Source organism: Mustela nigripes, chromosome 9, assembly GCF_022355385.1.
Source record: "Mustela nigripes isolate SB6536 chromosome 9, MUSNIG.SB6536, whole genome shotgun sequence".
Lineage (NCBI taxonomy): Eukaryota > Metazoa > Chordata > Mammalia > Carnivora > Mustelidae > Mustela > Mustela nigripes.
Window position 1 is genome coordinate 26,944,577 of NC_081565.1, and position 15,726 is coordinate 26,960,302.

Here is a 15,726-nt window from a genome sequence, read left to right on the forward strand (position 1 = left end):
CAGGCAGTGGTTTATGCAGCATCTGAGAGCTGTTCATCTCTTCAGATGTATTGGTTGGTGATTCTGCCAGAACTTCTAAAAACACTAATCAGAGGGATATGTATTATTGCAGATTAGGTTTTTCTGGAAGCAGAGGCTGAGAGAGTTTGGTGCAGGGGTACTTATTAGGGATCAGCATCTATGGAAGGGATGGGGAAAGTGCAAGATTGAGCAGGGGAAGGAGTTGTGAAGCAGGATAGGGCCAATTCCATGGGCCCTTGGGGGCATATACAGCTTACTGGAATTGTCCCTTGTTGAGCTGTGCCATCCAGGCCCAAGGTCTCCCACCCTGACATCCCAGACCTTGGGCCCTTCCATCAGTCATTGGAATCATGAGCCCCAGGGCCGGGCAGCTTTCTATGGCTGTAACAGACCCAGAGAAGTTGACATCTAGAGTGTGTCTGCTGTGGCAACCAGGCAACACGTTCCCTCTGCAAGGGGCCCTGGGCAGTGCTGTTCTGTGCCACCCCATATAGTAATAAGTTTATATGCTAATCTTTCCTTACAATGATTTAAGGAGGTATCATGTAAAAATAAGTGTTGTCAAAGAGAGGGAAGTATACTTAATCTTCGGTTTCCTGGTCAGAACAGTGAGCAGCACTGCTCCTCCCTAATACCTTTCAAAGGAGTATGAATAAACCCTTTTTCCCACAGATCATGTGAGGACATGCTTGCTTATTGAGGCAGTGCATTTAATAGGTCTCTTCCTTCCCAGTTAGGGAACCTGCTGCCCTACAGTGACCCCAGCGTGGTGTTTGTCTTCCTATCTGTGTTCGCTGTGGTGACCATCCTGCAGTGCTTCCTGATCAGCACGCTATTCTCCAGAGCCAACCTGGCGGCTGCCTGTGGGGGCATCATCTACTTTATCCTGTACCTGCCCTATGTGCTGTGTGTGGCATGGCAAGACTACGTGGGCTTCACACTCAAGATCTTTGTGGTGAGAACCACCCCTGGGCAGTAGCTGCATACAGCCACCCCTGGTGGTTCACCTCCCCCTCGCAGTCCAAGCTGAGAGCAGAAAATGAGAGTGTGTGTCCGTGTCCGTGTGTGTCTGTGTGCGGGGCGGTACAGGATTGCTGAGTCTTTGGGGCATCTTTGGAAGCATAAAATTCTAAAACTTTTACGCTCTCTCATGCATGCATTTCTGAAATGTGTGTGCATAATGAGGGGTTATAAATAGAATCCTTTTATATGCAGCTGGTGAGCCCACTCCCCTCAAGGGATCTGTAGGTGAATACTTCCATATCTTGTAATTGATCCATTTTGCAAATTCAAATTTCTCTAGGTGGAATTTATATTAGAAGTGTTAGGAGACGAGGAGATGGATAAGTGACTTTTGCCTCTTTCTCACAGAGCCTGATGTCTCCTGTGGCTTTTGGGTTTGGCTGTGAGTACTTTGCCCTTTTCGAAGAGCAGGGCGTTGGGGTACAGTGGGACAACCTGTTTGAGAGCCCCATGGAGGAGGATGGCTTCAACCTCACCACTTCAGTCTCCATGATGCTATTCGACACCTTTCTCTATGGAGTGATGACATGGTACATCGAGGCTGTCTTTCCAGGTACATGGAGCTTCCACACACCTTTAGCTTTCAGCTAGGGAAATGTAATTCCTGGCTGCCGAGCTCTGCTGTGTCTGTGGTAGAATTTCTGCAGGGCCTGGAGCTCCCTGGAAAGTGACTATGACTTTAGCCCCACGGCAAGCAAACAGACCAAGGAAAAGCAGCTGATGCTTACTACTGCTGTAGCCCTCATTTCTTGAGCCCTTTGTGCTGGTGCTGTGCAAAGTGTTGTGTAGACCAGGGGAGTTGCTCTTAGACCCATTTTTTTGCAAATGAGAGAACTAGGACTCAAGTTAACTTGCCTGTGGACACATTGCTGGTCAGTGTTGGTGCTTGGAAGTGACCCCAGTTGGGTCATACTGGGTCACCTAGTCCAGGAGATTCCTCCTTCCAATGCTGGCCTAGTTCTCTGATTCTGTATCCCCAGGATGAACCACCAGCAGAGTTCCCTGAGTATAGTTTGTGAAGAGTAATATATGTTGGCTTTAAGCCTTTATCTGTGATTTAATCAAATTAACATTCATAAGAATTCATTTTAGTTCTTCCCTTAATAAATCTCCTTGACCAAGAGTTGCCGTGGATACATTTTTGGATAGATCAAATTCTACGAGAATGAGGTTTAATTTTTTTCTGCTTCCCCTGGTTTTCTTCTGAGGGAATGTATGCGGAATGTACATTACCTCTACATGAGCTTCCTAAAGTGGATATGCAGTTTTGTATCCTGCAGATCTGGGTTCAGATTCTGAGTCCTTCATTTACTGGCTGAGTGACCTCAGTAGGCTACTTATCCTTCAGTTTCCTCATCTGTAAAATGGGGCTGATAACCTGCCTTGTGAGGTCGTTTGACTATATAGTAGGTCTCAGGAGATGTGAGCTCCCACTACCCCACCTCCATTCCAGGGTGCCACTGCCAGAGGCTGTGTCAAGGAGGGAGTAGCTCTGGCTAGGAATTGCTGGATGTTGCTGTGCTTGGCTTCCATCTTGGTTTTTATATTTGCTTGCAGGCCAGTATGGAATCCCCAGGCCCTGGTATTTTCCTTGTACCAAATCCTACTGGTTTGGTGAGAAAAGTGATGAGAAGAGCCACCCTGGTTCCAGCCAGAAGGGGGTATCAGAAAGTAAGTGCTACCAAACCTGCCCTCCCCTTAGCCTAAGTGCTTTTGCCCCCACTGTCAGGGACAAAGGATGGCTTTTGCCCTTTAGAGAGTCTGAAACCACTCTAGGAGCAAAGAAATCACATACAGTGCATCTTTCCAAATTCTCCCATAACATTCATGTTCAGTGCTATTGTCGACTTATTGGGGAGTCACTCTCTGGGTCCTTGAGGGACATTGCGTTTGTTTTCTTGACTTCTAGGAAAGAGGCCCTGATAGATATATGAGCCTGTGTAGGCTGACACCAAGTGGCTATCAGAGCTCAACCTGTGCTTCTTGATGGCCCTAATCTTCTCCTGGCTCCTGATTGTAGGTGGGGGTACCCACAGTTTAGCAAACTGTCTTTTGGGCTCTTTGCTCTGGTTCTTGCAGAAAAACTATCTTTGTGCTAGTGTGGCTTCCTAAGTAGTTAATGAGTTCCTTTCTGTTGATCTCTTCTGTGCCTTCCCCAAGTTGCCAGTGGAAAAGTCTGCTGTTCTTAGGCATTCTAGACAACTACAGCTGGCCCTTGCCCACTGTCCCAGCTTCTTCTCCTGCTCCTCCTACTCTTCTTTCTTACCCAATCTCCTCTTTTATTTTATTTTATTTTATTTATTTATTTGGCAGAGATCACAAGTAGGCAGAGAGGCAGGCAGAGAGAGAGGAAGGGAAGCAGGCTCCCTGCTGAGCAGAGAGCCTGATGCAGGGCTCAATCCCAGGACCCTGGGCTTATGTCCTGAGCCAAAGGCAGAGACCTTAACCCACTGAGCCACCCAGGCACCCCTTACCCAAACTCCTCTTAACATCAGCCTTTGGATTCAGTCTCCTAGAACATGTCCTGTTATTCCACATCCCCATGCCTTTGTATGTACTTTGTCTTCTCACAGGAGAACCTTTCTCTGACTTGCCTGCTTTCCTCCTCCTTCCTCAAGATCTAGTTCTGTATCCCTACCGCTGAAGTAGTGCTTCTGGATTCCCAAGTAGTCAGACAGTTCCTCCTCCAAGATTTCATGACATTAAAAACAAACAAGCAAAAGGCCTTTCTATTTAAAATAATTATAGAATCATGGAAGTTGCAAAAAATAGTATTGGGGAGGTTTCCCTTGTGCCTTTCATTTTCGTTTCCCCCAGTGGTAATATCTTGCATAACTACAGTGCATTATTGAAACCATGACATTGACACTGATACAGTGTGTAGACCTCCTTCAGACTGTAGAGTTTTACATGTACTCATTCATGTGTGTGCATTTAGTTCTGTGCACTTTGCCACATGGAGATTCATGTAATCAGCTCAGTCAAGATGCAGAACTGTTCCATTGAGACAGACTCCCTCATTCTGCCCCTTGAAAGCCGCCCCCACCTTCTTCCCCAGTCCCTGAGACCTGTCAGCTACTACTCCTTTCTCCACATGGTATTTCTAGAATGTGATGTAAATGGAACCATATACTATGGGACATTTTGAGTTTGGCTTTTTTCACTTAGCATCATTCCCTTGAGATCCATCCAGGCTGTGATGTGTATCAACAGTTCACTCCTTTTCCCTGCTGAGTTGTGTTCCATGCGCTGGGTATTCCACAGCTCTACGGCATCTTTAGATGTGTTTTTTAAACCGCTTTTAGCTTCCTGTGTTTTAATTGCTTGTCAAGTCTTTATATAGATTGTGAATGTGCCTTTATCAGTGAATTCCCATCACCAACACTCCTGCCCAAATAGGCCCTAAGTAAACGTTTGCCTGAGAAACCAGAAGTATCTGTGGAGAGAGGACACTTGTGAGAGCACGAGCCGAGCCCCTGTGTCTTTGTGCCGTGCTCTTCGGTATTTGCCGTGGGTTCATTCCCATCCTGTCTTCTGTCTTCTGACAGTCTGCATGGAGGAGGAACCCACGCACCTGAAGCTGGGCGTGTCCATTCAGAACCTGATGAAGGTTTACCGGGATGGCATGAAGGTGGCTGTTGATGGCCTGGCTTTGAATTTCTATGAGGGCCAGATCACCTCCTTCCTGGGCCACAATGGAGCTGGGAAGACCACCACCATGTAAGAGGAGGGTGTGACTGTCAGAGTCCGCTGTGGGCAGTTTCCAGAGTGCAGTTAGAAATCAGGATGCAAGGGCACTGCCTTGGTCACTGGGGCAAGGGCAGCAGCGCTGAGGGGAGGGGTTGAGGAATGTGAGATATTATCTCATCACAAGAGTGCTTTCCTCACTGCCGGTTTTGGCTAAATATTTCCTCAGCCTGAAAGCAGCCTGGCAACCCTCTTGGTGACCTTTCCCGTTTGGTTCTCAGAATTCTGCCCTGTTCCTGGAACCCTAAGGCTGTGACAGCTCTGAGAAATGGTCTCCTTTTGAGCTGGTTTTGTTAGAATTATGAAGTAAGAATATGGGAAGATTTGATATGTTGGAGGGAAGTAGTGATTTCCAGGAGCTCTGTCGCTAAGGAGGTGTGAGAAACAGCTGGCCATGTACTGCCTTTTCTGGGACCATTAGAGACCTATAAAGACCTTATGACAGGCAGCTTCACGGGGGAGCATGGGCCATAAACACCAGAGTTAGCCTCAGTGACTTTCAGTGCGGTTCCTCAACTATTGCCAAGGGTATATCTTTTCCTGGTTTTTGTTTGTTTGTTTGTTTTTTTGTTGTTGTTGTTGTTAATGCAAAGTCAATATATGAACATTGCAGGTTATTTTTAAAAGGTGCACAGAAATCCTACTGCCTAACACAAAACACTATTTTTATCACTGAATAATTCTTTTATCATGGACATGATTTTAGACTTACAAAATGTATATTTCAAACTGTACTTTCCATTGCAAAGTGGTCATTAAAAAACACTTGTCCTGGTACTGCCCTTTCCAACACATAGGCCTGCTCCTGGTTATCCACTAAAGCAAAGACTTGTTTGCTTTGTAGGGGTCAGTTCGGGTCTGTTAGGAAGGAATGGGGGTATGTATAGGGGGACTGATGCCTCTGCTGTAGGTGCCCAGGCTCTGCACCCGGCATGGGGCATTTCCGGGGGAATGGGGATAACACTGACTCTTGCCTCTTAACCTTTTGCACTCAGGTCAATCCTGACTGGGCTGTTCCCACCCACCTCGGGCACTGCCTATATCCTGGGGAAAGATATTCGCTCTGAGATGAGCAGCATCCGGCAGAACCTGGGGGTCTGCCCCCAGCATAACGTGCTGTTTGACATGTGAGTACCAGTGCACACTGAGAAGCAGACCCCGCCTGCATGCGTGTGTCATAAGTCAGGGGCGGAGAGGGACTTAAGCATTCTACCTTCTGTGAGGGTGGTGGGTCTTACTGCTCTGCACGGTGAGACCTGGTTGTCCTTACGTTTTAGGAGAAGCAGGAGGTGATTGTCAGGTGAGAGATGTCCCATCAGTCCAGTTGGTGGGTGAGCCCTTGGGAAATGGTGCTTTCCATTACTGACCCTTTAGGGGCCAATTAGCCGGTCCCTTCTCCCACTACACTCTGGCCCAGCATTTCCCGCTGAAGACATTGCTTCCTTTCAGGTTGGCCTCCTCCTCCTCGTGGTGGAGCTTCTTGAGAAAGACCTGGGCTCTGTGACCTTGGGCAAGGACTTCTCCCCTTCTGGGTCCCCGTTTGCTCTTACCTAAATTGAACAACTCAGGTTCATGTTCTTCACAGGGACCTCCCTTCTTGCACATTCTGAGTTCCTGGAGGGGGCTGCTCCAGGTGAATTCTGACCCAGTTACTTGGTCGATGGAGCTGTGGGGTGAGCCCCTTGAGGGTCTGAGATTAAAAGTTGCAACTGCCTGATGTCTGGTGGCCAGGCCTGCTGGAACTAGGCTGGAACAGACCAGTCACATTCCAGCTTTGGCGTCTTCAGCAGTTCCAGTGGTTGCTTACAGTTGTTCTGTCTTGATTCTTCCTATTATTTTTCAGAAGTTGATAAAGTTAGAGAACGTCAGGGAGGGGGCAGTGGAAATGTGCCTCTTTTCTTCTGTTCTGGGTCAGGAAGCACTGTGGGGTATGGAGTTGACCTGCCCTTGCATCCCCAGGCTGACCGTGGAAGAACACATCTGGTTCTGTGCACGTCTGAAGGGGCTCTCGGAGAAGCACGTGAAAGCAGAGATGGAGCAGATGGCCTTGGATGTTGGTTTGCCACCCAGCAAACTGAAAAGCAAAACAAGCCAACTGTCAGGTGAGTTCCCCTTCCTCCAACACCCTGCCCCCGTCATGGGAAAAGCAACAGCTGCCCCAGAGTCCCAGTGTAGGGGTGGGTGAGTAGGTCAGAAATGTGTCCCTGGCTTGTCCCTGGTGGGTGCCTCTATTTGTCTCTCCATGCCTCTGCTTTCGCTGTCTGGGGCCGGTCCTGGAATGTCTCTCTCTCACAGGCGGAATGAAGAGAAAGCTGTCTGTGGCTTTGGCCTTCGTTGGGGGATCCAAGGTTGTCATTCTGGATGAGCCCACAGCCGGTGTGGACCCTTACTCCCGCAGGGGAATATGGGAGCTCCTGCTGAAATACCGACAAGGTAGCTGATATGTGTTTGTCTCGAGGGAGGGAGGGAGAGGCTTTTGAGCGGTACGCCTGTGGCTCATGGCTGTCCTTGACAGAGCAGCAGAATTGCTTTTCAAGAGCAATAAGGGGCTTCTTTTCTTTTTTCTTTTTTTTAAATTAATTCATTTATTTGACAGAGATCACAAGTAGGCAGAGAGGCAGGCAGAGAGAGGGAGGAAGCAGGCCACCTGCTGAGCAGAGAGCCCGATGTGGGGCTCTATCCCAGAACCCCGAGATCATGACCCAAACTGAATGCAGAGGATTTAACCTACTGAGCCCCAGGGACTTCTTTTCTTAAAGCTCTATGCTCACGCATGGTATGGATGTGGAAGGAAGGCCTGGTTTCTAAGACACGTAACATGGATTCCCTTCATTATCTAGGGGCTGGCAAGAAGAGAAATGGGGATAAGGGCATGGTCCCCAGAACTACCTCTAGCTTAGAGCTTACAATATCTGTTGTAGCTGTGTTCCCTTTCAGACCGATGACTGAGAACAGAGGCTGTGTCTTTGTTTATCTCTGTCCCCAGCATGGTACTCTGTATATGTTTGTTGAAAGAGCAGATAAGCAGATTTTAATATGGACTTTGGAGCCAGTTCCCGTTGGCCCTGAGACCTTGGAAAAGTCATTTAACTTGTCTCCATTTCTTTGCCTCCAATAACAGTAGGGCCTGCCTCCCAGAAGATGTAGTTAAATAAGAACGCATGCAGGTCACCCAGCACCCTGCCTGGTATGTGGCAAATTCCCAGATGAATGTTCCTGTTCTGATTTCTGTGAGGGTGGCTTTGCTACACAGGCTTCCAGATTCTTCTGCCTCAGTGGCCCCTGCTGATCTGTCTGTAGTTCCATTAATTCTGTTGTTGAGAACCAATAGGCCTCACTTGTCCCACGTCCTTGTGTTTGTGCCTGGCAGGCCGCACCATTATTCTCTCCACACACCATATGGATGAAGCAGACATCCTGGGGGACAGGATTGCCATCATTTCCCATGGAAAGCTGTGCTGTGTGGGCTCCTCCCTGTTTCTGAAGAACCAGCTGGGAACAGGCTACTACCTGACCCTGGTCAAGAAGGATGTGGAATCCTCCCTCAGTTCCTGCAGAAACAGCAGTAGCACTGTGTCATACCTGAAAAAGGTGCGTTGTATTTTCGGTGCTGGGCTGGTGCCAGGCCAGGGAGTCAGAACTTGTTTGGCTGGGAGTGGCCTGTCCACATCCACCCCACTCTGCCACTTGAGGGGTCACCATCTCCCTGCACTGCGGTCCCTTTGGAGTCACCTTGTATTTCCTTTGTAGAAAGCTCAGGCCACATCTCTTCCTGCAGTCAGAGTGAGGTTGAATCACACATGTTATTACTTATGAACTTTTTTTTAAACTCCAGTCATCTCCAAGTGCAGAGCAATAGTGGGAGGGAGGTATTGTGATTATTATCTCAGATTAGGGAAATGAGGCCTGTAGGTCACTGAGCAGGTAAATAACAGAGGTGGGACCAAACCCCAATAACCAGGTAGGTTTTCCTCTGTTCCACAGTACACCTCTGTGAGTCATTTGTGTGCTGAAACCAGTGGCACCTAAAACATTGACATTCCAAACTTCAACTCCTATCTGCTTATTTCCCTTTTAACTAGTGCCCGGTTACTCGAAGTTGTGAGGACCAGCAGCACTGGAACTACTTGGGAGCTTGTTAGAAATGCAGAAACGCAGGCCTAGCTCAGACTCACTAAATCAGAATCTGCATTTTAACAAGGTCCCCTGGTGGCTCAACAGAAATCAAGCTTTGAGAGGCCCTGAGCCAGACAACTAGGCAGGTGAATCCCATGCCTAGGAGGGTCAGAGAGTGCGTGGTGACAGCACTCTGTGGCCAGCTCTGTGCTGGCCTCCCGTGCGCACAGCACACGCGTGTCAGACGGGGGCTTCAGAAGCCACGGCTGCCCAGTCAGTTGCCTCCCAGGAGGAGCCACATGGTAGAGCCTCATGGAAGCCCTCCCTGGCGAAGGTGCTGGTGGCTGTACCTTGCTCAGTCCCTGACCCATTCTCACCTCCTTCTTTGCCATCAGGAGGACAGTGTTTCTCAAAGCAGTTCTGATGCTGGCCTGGGCAGTGACCATGAAAGTGACACGCTGACCATCGGTAAGGACTCTGGGGTTTCTTATTCAGGTGGTGCCTGAGCTTCCCCGAGCTGGGCAGAGTGGAGGCAGAGGAGGAGAGGTGCAGAGGCTGGTGGCGCTGACTCAAGGTTTGCTGCTGGGTTGGGGCTGGGGGTTGGGGTGGGGGTTGGGAGAGGGTGCAGATTGGCTTAATGCTTGCTGGGGAGCCCGGAGCTTGGTGTGGCAGCTGGCAGGGCAGTGTCCCCGAGAGGCTGACATGACTGGGGGTGGAGGATCTCCTGGGGAATAGATCTGGCTGGACACTGGCGACCAGGGATGAGAAGCTGAGGGCCAAGCCCTGGGGAAGGGATTGGATCTCAGTATCTCAGGAGCCTGAGAGCCCAGGAGATGGAGAGCAGTCTGCTGGGTCTTCCTTTGGAGCTACATATAGGACACCAGTGTCACCTGTAACACCCATGGAGCAGAAGCCTTTACTGTGTCCATCTGTGCCCAGTCCTAATACTTGGCTTTTTCCAAGGAGATGTCTCCTTCCACAAACTGATTAGTCCCTTATTGACATAAAGAGAAGGAGCCTCCTTTAAAAGGTTAGGAAGGGCGAAGAATCATTTAATTTTTCTTTACTCAGGTTTTCCATGGAAGAATCTTAGAGTCTAGGCAATGGACACAAGACTTTCAACCTCTGAAAGTCTTCCCTCCTTCCACCCACCATTCCTTCCTTCAGCCCTTCTGGCCTTTCTTCCTCTCACCCACCCACCTACCCACCCGCCCACAATGTACCGAGAACCTATGGTGTTCCAGGCTTTGGTGATACAGAGGTGAATAAGACCTAGTCCTTGCCTCAGGGACTCTCAGGCCAGAGATGAACCTGTGGAAAGACTTGAGTATCGGAAACGGGTATCATGTGTGGGCAGCTGGCCTCTGAGGAGTAGGCAGGGGGAGAAGGTGAGGCATGGCCGGCTCTTGCTGGGAGGCCTCTGAGCTGGCTGAGCCGTCTTTGTGCTTTGGTCCCTACAGATGTCTCTGCCATCTCCAACCTCATCAGGAAGCATGTGGCTGAGGCCCGGCTCGTGGAAGACATTGGGCATGAATTGACTTACGTGCTGCCCTACGAAGCTGCCAAAGAAGGGGCCTTCGTGGAACTCTTCCATGAGATTGATGACCGACTCTCAGACCTGGGCATCTCTAGCTATGGCATCTCGGAGACCACTCTGGAAGAAGTAAGTTCGGTGACTGACTATCAGAGTGGAGTAGGTTCCACAGGCCCAAGGCCAGACAGGTAGCCTCCTTTTCCCCCAGAGGAATAGGATTACCATGGAGCTGGTCATTTGAGTCCTTACATCATTGCATTTGGGGTATTATTGGCCACAGTTAACCCTTTAAAGTTGTGGTGGAAGATAGCAGGAGAGCTGTATTAGGATGGCTCCCTGACATGGCTGTGTTGTGGCCATGGATAGGAAAGAGCCAACATTTATGGAAAATCCACGTGTGCCTGGTGCTGAACTGGGTGTGTGGGGTTGTTTGTTTTAATTATTGTAGGGGCTCCTGGGTGGCTCAGTTGATGAAATATCTGGCTCTTGATTTTGGCTCAGGTCATTATCTCAGGGTTGTGAGCTTGAGCACTGTGTCAGGCTCCGTGTTCAGCACAGAGTCTGCTTGGGAGTCTCTCTCTCTCCCTTTCCTTCTGTCCACCCCCACCCCTATCCCCCCATCCCGCTCATGCATACTCTGTCTCTTTAAATAAATAAAATCTTCTAAAAATCATTGCAACTTAATATTATTCCCATAATAAGATAATAAAGTGGGCACTCAGGAATCTGAGCTAGGGTTCAGCATTGAGGGTTTGGGCTACAAAACCCATGCTCTCTTTACTGTGTAGCAGCATCACCTCCCTTTAGAGATCACAGCTTCATAAACCTGGAGTGCTGGAAAGGATACAAAAGTTGTCTGGCCCATTGGTCCCCAAGTTTGGCCATACAGAGAAATCATCTGTGGGGTTATTATTGACGATAGAAATTCTGAGTCCTCAGCGCCAGGGTCTTTGGATCAGAATTTGTAGAGGTAAGACCTCAACGTCAGTGCTTTTATTACATGCTTTCTGGGCCGTGGTCTGTAGTTCAGAGTTTAGAAATCATTGGCTAGTTCACATTCTCTTATGATGTTTGAGTCTCTGCCATACTATTTCTAGTAATGGGGAACCCATCATCTTTTGATCATTTGGTCTTAGATGACTTATCACGATGCTGGCCTACTCAGAGATCTGGGGGCCATCCACCTGGAAGAACCCACCTAACATGCTCCCTGTAGATTCAGGACACATTTCTTCTCTGGTGTTCTAATGTCCTACCTTTAATTTGAAAATGATTGTCTGGATTGATAGTTCTCACAACTGGGGACGTGTTCTCTGGTGAAGAATGCCTTCACTCCCAAGTGACTGGCAAAGTATTACTGATAAATGCAGCTTTTACTTTTTGTCTTCAGGGGCTAACAAGCCACTCAGTAATGTAATAATCATGGCGGTGATGGTTGCTCTCATCACATGGTGCTTATACTGTTCTCACTCCCGTTTTTCAGATATTTCTCAAAGTGGCTGAAGAGAGCGGGGTGGATGCGGAGACCTCCGGTAAGCCTCTGGGGCAACTGTACGCTCTCTGGGCAGTGCCTCTGTCTTAGCTCACCAGTACTGTGCCTTTCCCTTTCACTTGTTTTATCCTATTCTTATTTTTAGTGTATACATTTGTGGCAGATGAGGATGGCTTGTTTTGTTACAAATAAAATAAAATGTGGGATTCTTTCCTTTTGCCTGCAGATGGCACCTTGCCAGCAAGACGAAACAGAAGGGCCTTTGGAGACAAGCAGAGCTGCCTTCGCCCATTCACTGAAGATGATGCTGCTGATCCTAATGATTCTGATGTAGACCCAGGTCTGTTTGGGCGAGATTTGTGTCCCATTGTTTGAAAGTGAATTCTTGCCTAGTATACTCCCACATTTCCTTTTAACAAACGGCCTTGAGCATGGATGATAGATGCCTACAGGGTCCAAAGGGAAGTGGGAAGTTGAAAAAAGCTGCATTCCTTACAACATTGGGCAAACTATCAAACCTGAAGGTTCCCACCCTCCTCACTTTCTTCATTTAGTTGAGATCTTTCACTTGAGAGATGTATAAAAGGACGGCCCCTCCGTCTTCTGAATCCATTGATTATCTTTTCTGTGCAGACCCAGTTTCTTGCCTAGATAGGGTGTTTAAATTGTTAAATAAATATTCTTTGAACGGGTGAATGGTTTTTGAACTAAGTCACCTTTTAGGGCTAATTGTACCTAAGACTTAGGTATTCTGGTAGAGTGTGTCCCCGCGTGTTTGACTGAGACCGAGAAAGGGAGGCAAGAAGTCAAGCAAATATTGGTAAGATGTGAAAGCACCTCAGTTAGGAATCATTAGTTTAGGACAAGGATTTTTGTACAATTTTATACAATTTTGAGATACAGAAACTTTTTTGGCTCTCCCAGTCCTGCTCCTATGAGTGTGTGGCCCTCATGTTTTCTGTGATTTCAGACATTGTCAGTACTTAGATCATTTGAACGTATCCACCTTTTACCAAAATAACAGATGGTAGGCAAATCAGCATTGTCTGTTTTCAATTCTGTCAGCCAAATGCATGGCTTGTCTCATAGAATATTCTATCAAGGATGACGTGGTTCATCTGAATGGCTTGATGTACAACAGTTATGTGTGAACACTTCTCTTCAGTTGTCTCAAGGCACCTTCATTTTCTGCACTCCCCACACAAGAGCCATAGGCAGAAAGTGCCACTGTGGGGCATCTGGGGTCCTAACTTTTCCTGGGACAATGATTTGTCACGAAAGCCCTTGACTTCTGAGAGACTTTGGCTTTCAAACACAAGCCTCCATGAGGATGCTGGAGGGAGGAGCATGATAATGTCAAAACTGCCTCAGATAATAGGTGACCTTTGGTGTTGGCTTCCTGCAGAATCCAGAGAAACAGACCTGCTCAGCGGGATGGATGGCAAAGGCTCCTACCAGGTGAAGGGCTGGAAGCTCACACAGCAGCAGTTTGTGGCCCTTCTGTGGAAGAGGCTGCTGATTGCCAGACGGAGTCGGAAGGGATTCTTTGCTCAGGTGACAAGTGCTGCTCGAGGCCAGCGACTCTGGCTTCACGGGTGGGCTGCGGACTCCCTGACCAGTGAAGGCAGGAGAGGGTCGTGGGTATGGGGTGGATGCTGGAGCCAGACTTTTCGCCTTTCAATCCCAGTCCTGCTTCCTGTCACTCCTGCATCTGTGGGCAAGTTACTTCTCTGTGCCTCCTTGTCCTCATCTTTAGAAATGAAGATAACGTGCCGGTTACGTAGGGTTGTTATGAGGATTCAAATGAGTGAGTGCTTAGAGTGGGCCTAGCATTTAGTAGTGCTGTTTGTGTGTGTGTGTGTGTGTGTGTGTGTGTGTGTGTGTGTGTGTGTGTATGAGTTTTATGGTAGAGGATGGCATAACAAGGACAGAGTTTAGAAACATTGGCTGGGCAAATTCAGTTTTCATAACCTGAGATGCACTTGACATATAAACTTCTTGGAATCGTGACTTTTCTGTAAGTCGATGTTTAACTGCAAATTGATAGAAAGGTGGCCAGACAGGTCAGCAGAAAATGGGCAAACAGAAAAGACTCATTACGCTGTTGCCTATGTGTTGGTGTTTCCATGCTAAGGCACTTGGTCAGTAGGGATAAAGTTATCCTGCTGTATAAAACCGAGAAGTACAGAGAAAGCATCTGCAGAAATTCTTCCCTGCAGACTGTGTGGGTAATGAGGGGGTATGAGTTTGGAGCACGGAGACCTGGGTTTGAATTCCGGTTCTGCTACTTACTGGCTGTGTGACCTTGGGCAAGGTACTTAGTCTCTCTGAGATCAACTACTTTGGTTTTTGATTGGTGATAGGGTTGGAACAATAACGAACTGAGATAATTGTCATTCAGTATTTTCTCAGAAAGAAGGATTTAGGTAATGACGCTTTTGGAGGCCATTCCATGGTGACAGGGTTTGCTGTTCCCTTTCAGAGCGTGGGATCTGACTGGGTCCGTTAGTCTGTAGATTACAAGTGAGATTACTGAGGCCACAGCGGGAGTGACTTCCCATGGATACACTCATGGCAGACACAGAACCAAGCTTCTTGTCTTCTGGCTCCTGGTGCAGGGCTGGTTCTGTCGGCCTTTCTCTGAGCTGAGCTGGGCTCATGGCCTGTCGTGGTCTTTCTTGGGTCTTCAGAGGGAAGAGGGCAGGACCCAGAGTTCAGAGTCCCCCTGACATGTGACCACCATTTTGTCTGTAAAGTTTTGAGCTTCATGTCTCTGCTGGGTGACCACAGCCTCTGGCTTTGTGCTGTCAGCCTCCAGAAATGCCCTGGAGGGAGGAGGTTTTGGTTTCAGGATCTGCTGCTTCCCATCTGGGTCCTGTGGCACTGACTGCTTGCTGCCTGGTCTGGGAGGCTGGCTGGACTCTTAGGGGCTTGTGCCAGGCCCCTTTCTCTGACATTTGCCCCCCACCTTTTTTTTTTTTTTTTGGCCATTTCCTCTCCCCCCCTCTCCCCTGGTTGTAGATCGTCCTGCCAGCTGTGTTTGTCTGCATTGCCCTGGTGTTCAGCTTGATCGTGCCCCCCTTTGGCAAGTACCCCAGCCTGGAACTTCAGCCCTGGATGTACAACGAACAGTACACATTTGTCAGGTGCGTGTTTGCCTTCTGTGCCCCAGGAGAGAAGAGAGCTCAGGCAGACCAAGTGTTGACACTGCTGAGGGCCTAGGGGAGGTGGACTCAAGAGGAACAGGGTGGGTTGGATTTTATCAGCTGTTCTAAAGCCCCGACACAAACTAATATCGTATGCAAAGAATGCCAGCGAACTGAACCTCCACTAACAGACCCACCTCTCTTCCTGCTTTGAGCTCCTTTCTTTTTATTCTGCTGTCACTGGGAACGGTCATCGGTGTTTTACCTAAATAATCTGTCCTTGCAAAACATTTGTGAGGAAGCTATAGTCTGTGGGCTTTTCATAGCTATGTTTTAATTTTGTCATTTTGTCCTAGGGCTTCTGTACATGGTCACAGCTTTACACCTCCAGGTTCTTGTTTGCACAGTACATTTTGTGTATTTATTGTGTTACAGATATTAAAGAGTGTTCTTTAGAGAATGCTAGCTACTCTGTAACAATCCAGTGCTTCAAACAAAGGGACAAAGGAATTTCTCTACTTCCTTCCACAGAAATTTTCCTCTGTCTTGTAATATTTGTAGACCTTTAGATGGGGAGAAGTATCTCAGTGATATAAAAGGGAAGCTTTTATGAATACACAAATCGGTTCTTCCTTCTTTAGCCTTGT

The 15,726-nt window shown here is 48.2% G+C and overlaps 1 protein-coding gene across 3 annotated transcripts in view; it reads left to right on the plus strand.

Annotated features, from left to right (window-relative positions):
- ABCA1 (ATP binding cassette subfamily A member 1) overlaps positions 1-15,726 on the plus strand; it is a 163,466-nt gene that overhangs the window by 119,920 nt on the left and 27,820 nt on the right. For all 3 annotated transcript variants that reach the window (XM_059411157.1, XM_059411156.1, XM_059411154.1), the window contains exons 16-29: positions 755-976; positions 1,393-1,597; positions 2,602-2,715; positions 4,593-4,764; positions 5,787-5,918; positions 6,751-6,893; positions 7,087-7,224; positions 8,162-8,382; positions 9,303-9,375; positions 10,368-10,570; positions 11,925-11,973; positions 12,160-12,273; positions 13,339-13,487; positions 14,955-15,079. In XM_059411157.1, the coding sequence (XP_059267140.1) occupies positions 755-976; positions 1,393-1,597; positions 2,602-2,715; positions 4,593-4,764; positions 5,787-5,918; positions 6,751-6,893; positions 7,087-7,224; positions 8,162-8,382; positions 9,303-9,375; positions 10,368-10,570; positions 11,925-11,973; positions 12,160-12,273; positions 13,339-13,487; positions 14,955-15,079 (2,060 nt within the window). The remainder of the gene's footprint in view (positions 1-754; positions 977-1,392; positions 1,598-2,601; positions 2,716-4,592; positions 4,765-5,786; positions 5,919-6,750; positions 6,894-7,086; positions 7,225-8,161; positions 8,383-9,302; positions 9,376-10,367; positions 10,571-11,924; positions 11,974-12,159; positions 12,274-13,338; positions 13,488-14,954; positions 15,080-15,726) is intronic.